The 13,313-nt window shown below is 49.5% G+C and overlaps 1 protein-coding gene across 2 annotated transcripts in view; it reads right to left on the reverse strand.

Annotated features, from left to right (window-relative positions):
- Window positions 1–1,502: 1,502 nt before the first annotated feature.
- Window positions 1,503–13,313, reverse strand: part of TTC12 (tetratricopeptide repeat domain 12) — a 59,776-nt gene continuing 47,965 nt past the window's right edge. For both annotated transcript variants that reach the window (XM_060250842.1, XM_060250840.1), the window contains 4 exons: window positions 12,975–13,076; window positions 8,245–8,344; window positions 4,175–4,400; window positions 1,503–1,674 (listed from right to left, as the gene is read on the reverse strand). In XM_060250842.1, coding sequence (XP_060106825.1) covers window positions 1,599–1,674; window positions 4,175–4,400; window positions 8,245–8,344; window positions 12,975–13,076 — 504 coding nt within the window. In that variant the 3' untranslated portion in view covers window positions 1,503–1,598. The remainder of the gene's footprint in view (window positions 1,675–4,174; window positions 4,401–8,244; window positions 8,345–12,974; window positions 13,077–13,313) is intronic.

Consider the following 13,313-nt stretch of genomic DNA (forward strand, 5'->3'; position numbering starts at 1 on the left):
ACCCCTGGTCAAGAAGGCCTTTCCCTGTGATCTTAATTCCTAGGAAGAAAGGAAACTTTGGGAGAAGATGGTCCTTCAGATCCCCCGGTCCCAGGCCAAGGGGGACTTTAAAGGGTAAAACCACCCCCTTGAGTTGGGTTTGTGAGAAGATCAGTAAGCAGGGTGTTTGCGACAACATCAGGGCCATGTGCTACCAAGACCTGGCCCCGACCAGCAGTCTGGCTGCAGCTTCATGGCAAAGTAGGGATCTGAACCCAGGTCTTCCGAGTCCCTCACCCACTCTCGGACCTCTGCACCATCACTTGCACCACACTGCTGCTGCCGCTGCTGCTTGGGATCCGGACTCAAAACAAAGCACATATGAACATATGAAGCTGCCTTGTACTGAATCAGACCCTCAGTCCATCAAAGTCAGTCTTGTCTACTCAGACTGGCAGCAGCTCTCCAGGGTCTCAAGCTGAGGTTTTTCACACCTATTTGCCTGGACCCTTTTTAGTTGGAGATGCCGGGGATCGAACCTGGGACCTTCTGCTTACCAAGCCGATGCTCTACCACTGAGCCACCGTCGCTCCCTAGAACATATGAAGCTGCCTTCAACTCAATCAGACCCTCCTGGGTCCATCGAAGTCAGTCTTGTCTACTCAGACTGGCAGCAGCTCTCCAGGGTCTCCAGCGGAGGTTTTTCACGCCTACTTGCCTGGACCCTTTTGAGTTGGAGATGCCGGGGATCGAACCTGGGACCTTCTGCTTCCCAAGCAGATGCTCTACCACTGAGCCACCGTCGCTCCCTAGAACATATGAAGCTGCCTTGTACTGAATCAGACCCTCAGTCCATCAAAGTCAGTCTTGTCTACTCAGACTGGCAGAGGCTCCCCAGGGTCTCAAGCTGAGGTTTTTCGCACCTATTTGCCTGGACCCTTTTTAGTTGGAGATGCCGGGGATTGAACCTGGGACCATCTGCTTACCAAGCCGATGCTCTACCACTGAGCCACCGTTGCTCCCTAGAACATATGAAGCTGCCTTCAACTCAGTCAGACCCTCCTGGGTCCATGAAAGTCAGTATAGTCTACTCAGACTGGCAGCAGCTCTCCAGGGTCTCAAGCTGAGGTTTTTCGCACCTATTTGCCTGGACCCTTTTTTACTGGAGATGCCGGGGATTGAACCTGGGACGTTCTGCTTCCCAAGCAGATGCTCTGCCACTGAGTCACCGTCCCTCCCCAAAACTGGCCAGCGTCCTGTTTACCTGCCGCTAGGAAGCCCGACTTAAATGGCCGTTTCTTCTCGGCAAACGGCTTCAGCTGGAAAGAAGCCAAAGGCTATTCCGGAGCTAGAGATGCAACTGCCTGTCATGAAAGGGAATCTGGTGATGGGCGAGGCAGGAGGCCAGGCAAGGCACAAAGCCATTCCAGCCCAGGCTCTGCTCCTGGGCGTGATTCTCCCTCAGTTCTCCTTCCAGGGCTTTTATCTCCCATCTGCAAAGCAACAAAGCTGGGGGCTGCCTGTCATGAATTCTCTTTTATTGAGGGGGGAGGGAAGACAGGTGCGGTCTTGGCCAGAGCAGGCATCGTGGATTTACTGCAGAGTACCGTCAGCAGAGTTTAAAATCCTTGCACATACTTCACCGAGGAGCTGAGGACTGCCATTCCGTTGAGCTCCCGCAGCCGGCTGGTGTGTCTGCAAAAAAAACACAACACCGAGATCATGCGAGGAGCAACTGACAGGCAAAGGGTGGATTTCAGGTTCACTTGTTGGGCAGAATCTCAGGTGGCAGCTTTCAAGGAAGAAGAAATTGGATTTATATCCCGCTCTATACTCTGAATCTCAGAGCGGTCACAATCTCCTTTACCCTTCCCCGCCACCTCCAGAACAGACACCCTGTGAGGTGGGTGGGGCTGAGAGGGCTTTTTACAACAGCTGCCCTTTCAAGGACAACTCCTATGAGAGCTCTGGCTGACCCAAGGTCATTCCAGCAGGTGCAAGTGGAGGAGTGGGGAAGCAAACCCGGCTCTCCTAGATAAGAGGCCGCACACTTAACCACTACACCAAACTGGCTCTAGAATAAACGTCAGATGTTTGAGGGTCCTTGGATGGAGGACGGAGAGGGAGAAATTGGATTTATACCCCGTCCTTCACTCGTCTCGGGACAGCTCACAATCTCCTTTGCCTCCCCGCACCCACGACAGACTCCTGTGAAGTGGTGGGGCTGAGAGAGCTTTTTACAACAGCTGCCCTTTCAAGGACAACTCCTACGAGAGAAAAGGCTGACTCAAGCCTATTCCAGCAGCTGCAAGTGGAGGAGGGGGGAATCAAACCCGGTTCTCCCAGATAAGAGTCGGCACACTTAACCACTACACCAAACTGGAGCCAATAAAGCAGTGTCAATAGATTCCTCAGCAACCAAACATACATGCATGCCCTGTTCCATTCTTTGCATAGGATTCCTCCTCTCCACACCACAGGAAGATGACTCTGTGGACATATGCACCCTTGGTCTATATGAAGGGAAGGGAAGATGTGACCAGTCTTCCCATCTCAGTCATGAAGGTCCAAGGAAGAGAGGTTGCACCTCCCTTGGCAACTGGCCATACATCTTAGGGAAGCCTTCTGCATACTCTGAGGACTATCAGTTTGGGGTGAGGTGCAACCAAAGTCCCATTCCTGCTGCAGATGCCCGCACAGCGACTGCAAAAATCGACTTTGATGCTTGGAAACTGGAAAACCTGCCCTGCTTTAAAAAGTAGAATCAGGCAACAGACTTGAGCACCACTAAAATGCCCGCACAGTTCCTGGCTTTTGAAGTGAAACAAAGCAGAAAATGAATGCTACCAGAACTGAAATCACATCTACTTTTTAAAGCAGGGAAGGTTTTCCAGTTTCCAAGCATCAAAGTCTGGCTTTCCAAACCAAACAGTAAGTAGTTTTCTGCTGCTTGTGGACACTTTTCATTGATTTGCACATTCAGCAAATTGTAGAATCGTAGAGTTGGACGGGACCCCTGGGGATCATCCAGTCCAACCCCCTGCACCGTGCAGGAAATTCACAAATGCCTCCCCCTCAATTCACAGGAATCAGAACTGGTTTCCTTGGGCAACTACCTTAGGAGCGGGACAGGGAAGTCTGGCCAGGAGGAAAGCCTTGTGGCCGTCTCCTTTGCTGGATGGAGAAGCCACTCAATGAGGACTTTGCCACTTGGCTGTGTTGTGTCAAATATTCAAATGAAGCTGCTGCACCAATGAGAAAATTACTCCCATCTTCAAGTACTTGAAGGGCTGTCCTAGAGAGGATGGTGTGGAATTGTTTTCTGTGGCCCCGGAAGGTCAGACCAGAACCAAGAGGTTGAAATTAAATCAGAAGAGTTTCCAGCTCAACATTAGGAAGAACTTCCTGACTGCTACAGTGGTTCTTCACAGTGAACCTCATTTGCCATGTTGATGCCCATTCGCCCAGCCTCAACAGATCCCTTTGGAGTGCTTCACAGTCCTCTCTGGTTCTCACCACCATGAACCAGTGTCATCTGCAGTGCTGAGTCTTCCTCAATAACTTTTGCTCATCAGTGTGCCTACTAATTCTCTCTTTAATAAGTTTCCACCAACTTTCCCGGTACTGAAGTCAGATTGACTGGCTAGAGCAGTTCTTCAGTGGAACAGGCTTCTTCCTTGGGAGGTGGTGGGCTCTCCTTCCTTGGAGGTTTTCAAACAGAGGCTAGATGGCCATCTGACAGCAATGAAGAGCCTGTGAATTTAGGGGGAGGTGTTTGTGAGTTTCCTGCATTGTGCAGGAGGTTGGACTAAATGACCCTGGAGGTCCCTTCCAACTCTAGGATCCTATGATTCCTCAGTGGAACAGGCTTCCTCCTTGGGAGGTGGTGGGCCCTCCTTCCTTGGAGGTTTCTAAATAGAGGCTAGATGGCCATCTGACAGCAATGAAGAGCCTGTGAATTTAGGGGGAGATGTTTGTGAGTTTCCTGCATTGTACAGGGGGTTGGACTAGATGACCCTGGAGGTCCCTTCCAACTCTATGATTCCCCTGCCCCGGTCAGTGCAGTGGAACCTTCCAGCAGCAGAAGTCACACACAGAGACACCCCTCCCCCACCAGTGCTTCCCTTGGTAGCTCCATGAGCTCCCAGCTGTTCCCATGGCTCCCCTGAAGGAAGGAATCCATTGCTAGGGATACCTGGCATCCGCTGCGCAGAGCTTTCCTATGGCAATCGCCGCGTTTTCTTGCACGGAGCTCTTTTGTGCATCCCTGCTGGCGAGTTTCAGTAATGTCCTCACCACGTCAGTGCCTAACAGATCCGTGGCCGTCCCGGGCACCTCCAGGCACTTCCCAAGGCAGAAAGCGGCGTTTCCTGCCACCCCCTCATCTTGGGAGCACAAAAGCTTGAGCAGCAGGCTACATCCTGGAAAACAAGTGAGGAAGGCAGACGAGATGGCAGGTTAGACCTCGGAGGAAGAGGGGAAGGGCTGCTGTGCAGCTAAAGGCCTCCCCCCCTCCCCACAGTCATCTGGCAAGACCACTGAAAGGATGAGAAGCGAGGCATCTGCTCCCAAAGCGGGGAGGGGGAGAGAATGCAAACAACCCGCAGGAAAAGAGTGACGAGCTTTTAATGCACAACCTGACAAGGGCTTCCAAGAACCTTTTAAAAAAAAAAATATATATATATATATATATATATTTAGGATTGTTGGGTCCAGTGCGCATTACTTTGCACTTGGCCACGTTGAACCTCATTTGCCATGTTGACACCCACTCGCCCAGCCTCATCAGATTCCCCCCAGAGTGCCTTGCAGTCCTCTCTGTTTCTCACCATCCTGAACAATTTAGTGTCATCTGCAAACGTAGCCACTTCACTGCTTACTCCCAATTCCAAATCGCTAATGAACAAGTTAAAAAGCATGGGGCCCAGTACTGAGCCCTGCGGCACCCCACTGAGAAAACTGCCCATTTATACTCTCTGTTTCCCATTAATTAGCCAATTTTTGATCCACAAGAGGACTTGTCCTTTTACCCCATGACTCTCCAGCTTACTAAGGAGTCTTTGATGAGGAACTATTAAAAGCTTTCTGGAAGTCAAGGTAAACAACATCTATTGGGTCCCCTTTGTCCACATGCTTGTTCACCCCCTCAAAGAACTGTAACAGGTTAGTGAGGCATGATCTTCCCCTACAGAACCCATGCTGAGTCTTCCTCAATAACTTGTGTTCATCAGTGTGCCTACTCATTCTGTCCTTGATAATGGTTTCTACCAACTTTCTCGGTATTGAAGTCAGACTGACTGGCCTGTAATTTCCTGGATCTCCTCTGGAACCCTTTTTAAAGATGGGGATGACATTTGCTACCTTCCAGTCCTCAGGAACGGAGGCAGATGTCAACAAAAAGCTACATATTTTTGTCAGGAGAGCCACAAGTCCACCTTTGTGTTCTTTCAGAACTCTTGGACGTAAGCCATCCAGGCCTGGTGACTTCTCAGTTTTTAAATAGTCTGTTGTAGGATCTCTTCCCTCGTCACCTCAGTCTGACTCAGGACTTTCAACACCCCTCCCGACATCGGCGGTTCTGGAGTGGGCAAAGACTTCTCATCTTCCACAGAGGAGGCAAAAAAATGCATTCAGCTTCTCAGCCATTTCCCTGTCCTCCTTCAGTAATCCTTTTACCCCTTGGACGTCCAGGGGCCCCACTGTTCTGTCAGCACCCAAAGGGATCCACTGAAGGAGCCAACACAGAGAAGGGCCTCGTAGAAATATAACTTGGTGCCTGAGAACAAGAGCTGCAAGGGAGTCCTGTGCTGAAGAAGTGAAACAGCCGGGGAGGGCCCCTTTGAGTGACTTTCTGCAGCAAGAAGCTTCACACTAAAGCTGAGAGGGAGCCAACGCTTCCTTGGAAGAGCACAGCAATTGACAGCAAAAACAAAACACATGTGGTTGACCACACAGACATATATGAACATATGAAGCTGCCTTATACTGAATCAGACCCTCGGTCCATCAAAGTCAGTCTTGTCTACTCAGACTGGCAGCAGCTCTTTCTCCAGGGTCTCAAGCTGAGGTTTTTCATGCCTACTTGCCTGGACCGTTTTGAGTTGGAGATGCCGGGCACTGAACCTGAGACCTTCTGCTTACCAAGCAGATGCTCTACCACTGAGCCACCTTCCCCCCTGTTTCTGACACACTATTTTAAAGGGGAGTCCAGGAGGTGGGGAAAGCAAGCAGTTGGCAACCGGCTATTCCCCTGGGGACATGCAAGATGTTAATCTGTCCCCCAGGTGCTGGGCTAGTGGGAGACACTGAGGCAAGGCCTCAAAGCTTGGAAGGGGAGCTGAAAGTCCTGATGCCTTCAGTGGGAAATCCCTATGTTCATCAGGTGGTGGCTACTCAAGAGTAAAGGGCAAGCCCCTTTAGGGAGTCGGCAACCCCTAGGTGGGCGGGGTGGAACAGGGCCCGCAGGGCAAAGTAGGTGTGTTCTGCCACAGCATGCAATTAGACATTTGCACTTATTTCTCTCCGGCAGTTCTCAAAGCTCTTGGCAGGTGCAAAAGGTGGCGGCGGGCACCGCGGCATCCATGCTATAGGTGCCATTTTGCCAATCCCTGCTTTAGATCTCGCAAGGCGAAGCAAAAGGCAACCAAGCAGCCAGCTGCGCCCATTGCAACAGCAAGAGATTGAGGGACACATCCAAGCTGAAGATTTAGTCCCCACCTGAAGGGAAACAGCCGGGGAGGCCCTCTTTGAGTGATGTTCTGCAGCAAGAATCTTCACACTAAAGTTGAGAGGGAGCCAAGGCTTCCTTGGAAGAGCACAGCAATTAACAGCGGCACTTGCACAGGAGAGGAAATCGGAGAGATCTGAAGGGTTTTGTTTGATGCTCCCCTGCTAACTCTTCTTGGCCCTCCTTCCTGGCTGAGTAATGTGTTCACATGTTTTAATAAAACTTGTTTAAAGACTGCATACACGCATATTTGTAAATGCCATTTTGATGCCTCGGTGTTCCAATACAGCAGTGTTTTCCTGTTCACCACCCTGGGGGACCCAATTTAGGTAGGACAGTGGCACCGAAATGTTTTAAATAAATAAATACAACAGAAGCCTCTTCTGTAATGACCAGGGCAGCAACACTGAGCCCTTTCCTAGGGCCAGTCCAGTGCATCTGGCTAGCAAAGTATTCTACACAAATGATCCAAGTGGATCTGCCCCAAGGAGGGTCTATTTTAACTCGCAGGTCCCAAAAGGGCCTGGAAAACGAGCAGCGATTCTCTTTGGAGATGGATAAGCGTCGCTTCAGCTTGTCACAGCAATATCAGCCTCCGCTGTACTTATTTTACCTCCTCGCAGTAAAAATCAAAACAAGGGAGTCAGTGATCACAGAGGAGACCTTGGGTCTTCCCAGAAGAGGCTGAGACTTGAGACAGCTTTCAGGCAGTGTTTTGGGGGGAAGGGAGAGCTGTGAAGTTTGCGCTTTGCGGCGAGTGATGTTTCTTTCCCCCTGCCTTCTGTCCCCAAGGGGTGTCCAGCCTGTTTTTCCCAGCTTCAGAAGGAAGAGGAGCTTTGTTGACCGCAATGGGGCTTGTTTTGCAGGAAGAGATCTTTTCTCATTGAAAAAAGGAGCACGGGAAGAATGGCTGGAAACCAGAGGGCACCCTGGTCTGTAAATGGGCTCAGATCCACTTGGCCATCAAATCGGAGGGAAGCCCTTCCTTAAAAGCGTAAGTAAATATGGAGAGAGGTCACTCATAGACTGAAAAAATATACACAACCACACGGTTATAGTGACCAAGCAACAAAATAATATTGATAATATCAAATATGACAATAACAAAATGAGGAGTCCCATTGTGCAGGGGGTCGACTTGAAATTGCTGCTTCGTTCACGCTTCACGCGAGGGGTGCTCCATACAAGTCAATTCAAAAAGTCCCGCTCAGACCAAAATCAATACGGGTATTCATACGACGTTCAATGACTGCAAATTAATACATATTTCATAGGGACACAAAGTGTTTCCGAAACAACTGTAAAGACAGGCGCTGCGCTCAATGGCACGAACGAAGCAGGAGTTTCAAGTCGACCCCCTAGTTTTTATTTATTTTATTATATATTGTTACTGTTCTATTTGATACTATCAATATTATTTCGTTATCTGGTCACTATAACCGTGTGGTTGTGTACATTTCTTTCTTAAAAGGGGCCTGCTTGCCTGCCTGCAGTTCCTCCCCAGGTGAACTATTTGCAGAAGAAAAGCCAGGGCTTACTCTTGTCCAGCTTCGCAATCTCTTCCTGAGCCTGTCGGCTGTTCTTGGTGCAAACAGCGAGGGTCTTCATCGCGTAGCCGGAGGTGATCTGCCCACCTGCCTAGATAGGAGTTAGAAATTCAACTGAGTTTCCCAGGACTTGCAAGTAGGGTTTTTTTTAAAGTTGCTAACGGACATGCTTTACAATAAGAACAACTAGTTTTGTGAGACATCTCGGAGTGTTTGATTTATAGCCTTCTTCCTCTTTAAACGTATCAGCGCATGGTTGTGCCCCGGTGATGCCTCATAAATGGGACTCTACTTCTAACACTGCAACCATATCTGACTGGTACTGGGGACAGGGGCACCTCCAAGAATAAATCTGCAGTGCAAAAACTGCTTCTTGCAGGAAGAGATCTTTTCTCATTGAAAAAAGGAGCACAGGAAGAGCCAGTTTGGCGTAGTGGTTAAGTGTGCAAACTTATCTGGGAGAACTGGGTTTGATTCTCCACTCCTCCACTTGCAGCTGCTGGAATGGCCTTGGGTCAGCCAGAGCTCTCTTATATGGCAGAACCAGGTGTGATTCCCCACTCCTCCACTTGCACCTGCTGGAATGGCCTTGGGTCAGCCAGAGCTCTCTTATCTGGGATAACCGGGTTTGATTCCCCACTCCTCCACTTGCAGCTGCTGGAATGGCCTTGGGTCATCCAGAGCTCTCTTATCTGGGAGAACCGGGTGTGATTCCCCACTCCTCCACTTGCAGCTGCTGGAATGGCCTTGGGTCAGCCATAACTCTCTTATCTGGGAGAACTGGATTTGATTCCCCACTCCTCCACTTGCACCTGATGGAATGGCCTTGGGTCAGCCAGAGCTCTCTTATCTGGGAGAACCAGGTTTGATTCCCCACTCCTCCACTTGCAGTTGCTGGAATGGCCTTGGGACAGCCATAGATCTCTTATCTGGGAGAACCGGGTTTGATTCCCACTCCTCCACTTGCACCTGCTGGAATGGCCTTGGGTCAGCCATAGCTCTGGCAGAGGTTGTCCTTGAAAGGGCAGCTGCTGTGAGAGCCCTCTCCAGCCCCACCCGTCTCACAGGGTGTCTGTTGTGGGGGGAGAAGACATAGGAGATTGCAAGCCGCTCTGAGTCTTTGATTCAGGGAGAAGGGCAGGGTCTAAATCTGCAATTCTTCTTCTTCTTGAGGGGTATTTCCATACATGAACATGATAAAGGGAATAAATCTCTCAAAGGGCCGGTTCTGCTGCACACCAAATGCCCATAGAAAGGTCTCTTCATGCCTTCCATGTCCACCTTGACCATCTTCATTTTGCCACGAGGACATCAACTCTGTGGCATCAGCCTTTATCTCTGAAACAGTCACCAAACAGCCTGGGAATGTTTGTTTTTCTTTGCTTTGCTTTTTTCGCCTTGCTTCAAAAAACTTTAAAAGTTTGTATTGATACCGTGGAGCCCCAGAACATGTGGCACAAAAACACAGATGGCGCATGAATCACAACAGAAACTGGGCATTCGCTTCACTGCTGCATGCGGGACACCAAAGCCAAGCCCAGGACTTTTCGTCCTTTAAACAATGGCAGCTTGGGCAGAGTTTACATTGTGAAATTAAATCGGTTTTTCTAAAAAAAAAAAAAGGACACAATATATATTTTAAAAAATATTCTAGAATAGGACTAAGATTGCAGAAATCTGAAAACAAAGTTCAAGCAAGTATCAAACACAGCAAACAAGGAACCTGCAAGGAGTGGGGGGAGACACCTGCATCCCCCCTCCCCAATTTTCTTTCCTCTGTTCCTCCTCCTAGCAGTACCCGTATCCTCTCTCTTTCCTCCCCTGCTTCTTTCTCCCCACCCCAACCCTCCAGCTCTATAATTTATATAATTCATTTATACCCTGCCTTTCTCCCCAATTGTCACCTAAAGCAGCTGATATTGTTCTCCTCTCCTCTCTTCACAACAACCCAGTGAGGTAGGTCTGACAGTGAGTGACTGGTCCAAGGTCACCCAATCATAATAGCCGAGTGGAGAGTCGAACTTGGTTCTCCCAAATACTAGCCTGAAACCACTGCACTACGCTGGCTTTTGCTCATGGCTGCAGCCAGGAGTGGAATTCTAGCAAGAGATCCTTTGAGTATTAGGCCACACCCTCCTGATATAGCCAATCCTCCAAGAGCTTACAGGGCTCTTTTTTTGTAAGCTCCTGGAGGATTGGCTACATCAGGAGTGTGTGGCCTAATATGCAAAGGAGCTTCTGCTAGAATTCCACTCCTGATGGTGACAATGATGATGAATTATGGTTTTATGCCCTGCCCTTCACTACCCAAAGGAGTCTCAGAGCGGCTTGCAATCTCCTTCCCTTCCTCTCCCCACAACAGATGCCCAGTAGCGTTGCCAAGTCCAATTCAAGTAATATCTGGGGACTTTGGGGGTGGAGCTAGGAGACATTGAGGGCAGAGCCAAGAGCAAGGGTGTGACAAGCATCATTGAACTTCAAGGCAGTTCTGGCCATCACATTTAAAGTATGTAATTGGGACGACAGAATTTATAGCACCTATTTTTATCTATTTTAATCTATTTATGTAACTGTATTATATTTAAAATGTTGTTTATTTGTTTTAATTGAATCATGACGTGTCATGTCTGTGAGCCGCCCTGAGCCCGCCTTCTGGTGGGGGAGGGCGGGATATAAGAATAAAATTTGATTTGATTTGATTTGATAAAGGGACTGCACAAATTTTTAAATGCCTTCCTTCCATAGGAAATAATGAAGGATAGCGGCACCTTCTTTTGGGGCTCATAGAATTGGACCCCCTGGTCCAATCTTTTTGAAACTTGCAAGGTATTTTGGGGAGAGGCACTAGATGCTATACTGAAAATTTGGTGCCTCTATCTCAAAAAACAGCCCCCCCAGAGCCCCCAATACCTGCGGATCAATTCCCCATCATTCCCTATGGGAATCGTTCATGGAGGTGCATGATGGCTCTGGGGGCGGGGCTTCCCCCGCCGGCCAGCTGGCTGGGGGAGGGGAGAAGCCTATAAAACCGGGGGATCCCCCTCTGGGACCTGGGGATTGGGAAGCCTAATGCCCAGTGAGGATGGTGGGGCTGAGAGCGCTCAGAGAGATCTGCGACTGACCCAAGGCCACCCAGCCGGCTGCATGTGGAAGAGGAGGGAATCAAACCTGGTTCTCCAGATTAGCATCTGCCACTTGTAACCCCACTACACCATGCTGGCTCTCTTCACGGTCCCAGTCTCCAGATTGAAATATTCACAAATGGGGCCATGCTGAGAATTAGATACATGGATGTATTAACAATGTCAAAGGAGTGGGGGGTGGGGGGGGGGAGTCGTGACAGCAAGATCACAGAACAGCCGGGTATTATATAAGATGCACAGTCATGTATCCCGCTCACTTTATTAAAACATCTTTTTGAACCACTGCGTTATAACAGAGTCCTGTGTCTTTTATGAATATGCCCTCCTGAATAATTCTTCTTTATATAATATAACCCTGCTGCCTTTAAAGAGCGAAGATGCATCTCAGACAGCACTGCAGTCCCTCTTAAAGTGCTGAAAGAGTTCAGCAAAACTGAACGAAGACGCAGTTAACTGGTGGGCAAAGAGATTTGAGTAGGCAGCTGGGACGTCTTCACAGGAAGCCTGAAGCACAAGGTAGAGTCCACAGGCAGAACGCATGCTTTACATATAGAAGATCCCAGGTTCCATTTAGAAGAAGAATTGCAGATTTATACCCAGCCCTTCTCTCTGCATCAGAGGCTCAGAGCAGCTTACAATCTCCTATATCTTCTCCCTCCACAACAGACACCCTGTGAGGTGGGTGGGGCTGGAGAGGGCTCTCAAAGCAGCTGCCCTTTCAAGGACAACTCTGCCAGAGTTATGGCTGACCCAAGGCCATTCCAGCAGCTGCAAGTGGAGGAGCGGGGAATCAAACCCGGTTCTCCCAGATAAGAGTCCACACACTTAACCACTACACCAAACTGGCTCGCACAAGGACAGCTATGCCAGAGCTATGGCTGACCCAAGGCCATTCCAGCAGGTGCAAGTGGAGGAGTGGGGAATCAAACCTGGTTCTCTCAGATAAGAGAGCTCTGGCTGATCCAAGGCCATTCCAGCAGGTGCAAGTGGAGGAGTGGGGAATCAAACCTGGTTCTCTCAGATAAGAGAGCTCTGGCTGATCCAAGGCCATTCCAGCAGGTGCAAGTGGAGGAGTGGGGAATCAAACCCGGTTCTCCCAGATAAGAGAGCTCTGGCTGACCCAAGGCCATTCCAGCAGCTGCAAGTGGAGGAGTGGGGAATCAAACCCGGTTCTCCCAGATAAGAGAGCTCTGGCTGACCCAAGGTGATTCCAGCAGGCGCAAGTGGAGGAGTGGGGAATCAAACCTGGTTCTCCCAGATAAGACACTTAACCACTACACCGAACTGGCTCTCCTACTGAAGAAGGGAACTGCTTCTGGGATGGGGACACCCTCTCTGCATGAAAGCTCGGGGGGCTGAGGAAAGGATGGGGGGTAGTGTCCCCAATGCTCTCATTGCATAGAGTTCAGATTAAAGGACAAACACTTCCTGAGAGGAAGTGACAAGTCCCAATAAATCCAAAGACTCTATGTCCATTGGCTACACAGTGACATCTGGCAGAACGGCAGACTCCTCTGCTGCTGGAAAGGGAAACAATCACTCTGTACACGCGCCTGAAAACGGCGGGGAAGACATCACCTTCAGAACACGGATCATTTTCTTCACCAGTCCTTGCTTCACCGCCTCTTCCACGGCCACCGGGCTGGCAGGCAGGATGCGACTCAAAAGCCCGACTGCTCGCTTTAAACGAAATGGGAGGAAATTAAAAAGTTAATCGTTCTTCTCTGGAAGCAAATTATAATATCTGTTTGTCTGGCATTCGCCTCTTGCTTGAGCTGACCGAGCTCTTTGTCTCTGTGGGGATGCTGCTTGCAGCAAAAAAGAAACAAAGAAAGTGGCCAGCAAATGTTTCATATTAACGAACTGGAAAGATGGGACGTTATGGCTTTTAAAAAAAAAGGAATTAACCAGACGCAG

This window comes from Heteronotia binoei, chromosome 12, assembly GCF_032191835.1.
Source record: "Heteronotia binoei isolate CCM8104 ecotype False Entrance Well chromosome 12, APGP_CSIRO_Hbin_v1, whole genome shotgun sequence".
Lineage (NCBI taxonomy): Eukaryota > Metazoa > Chordata > Lepidosauria > Squamata > Gekkonidae > Heteronotia > Heteronotia binoei.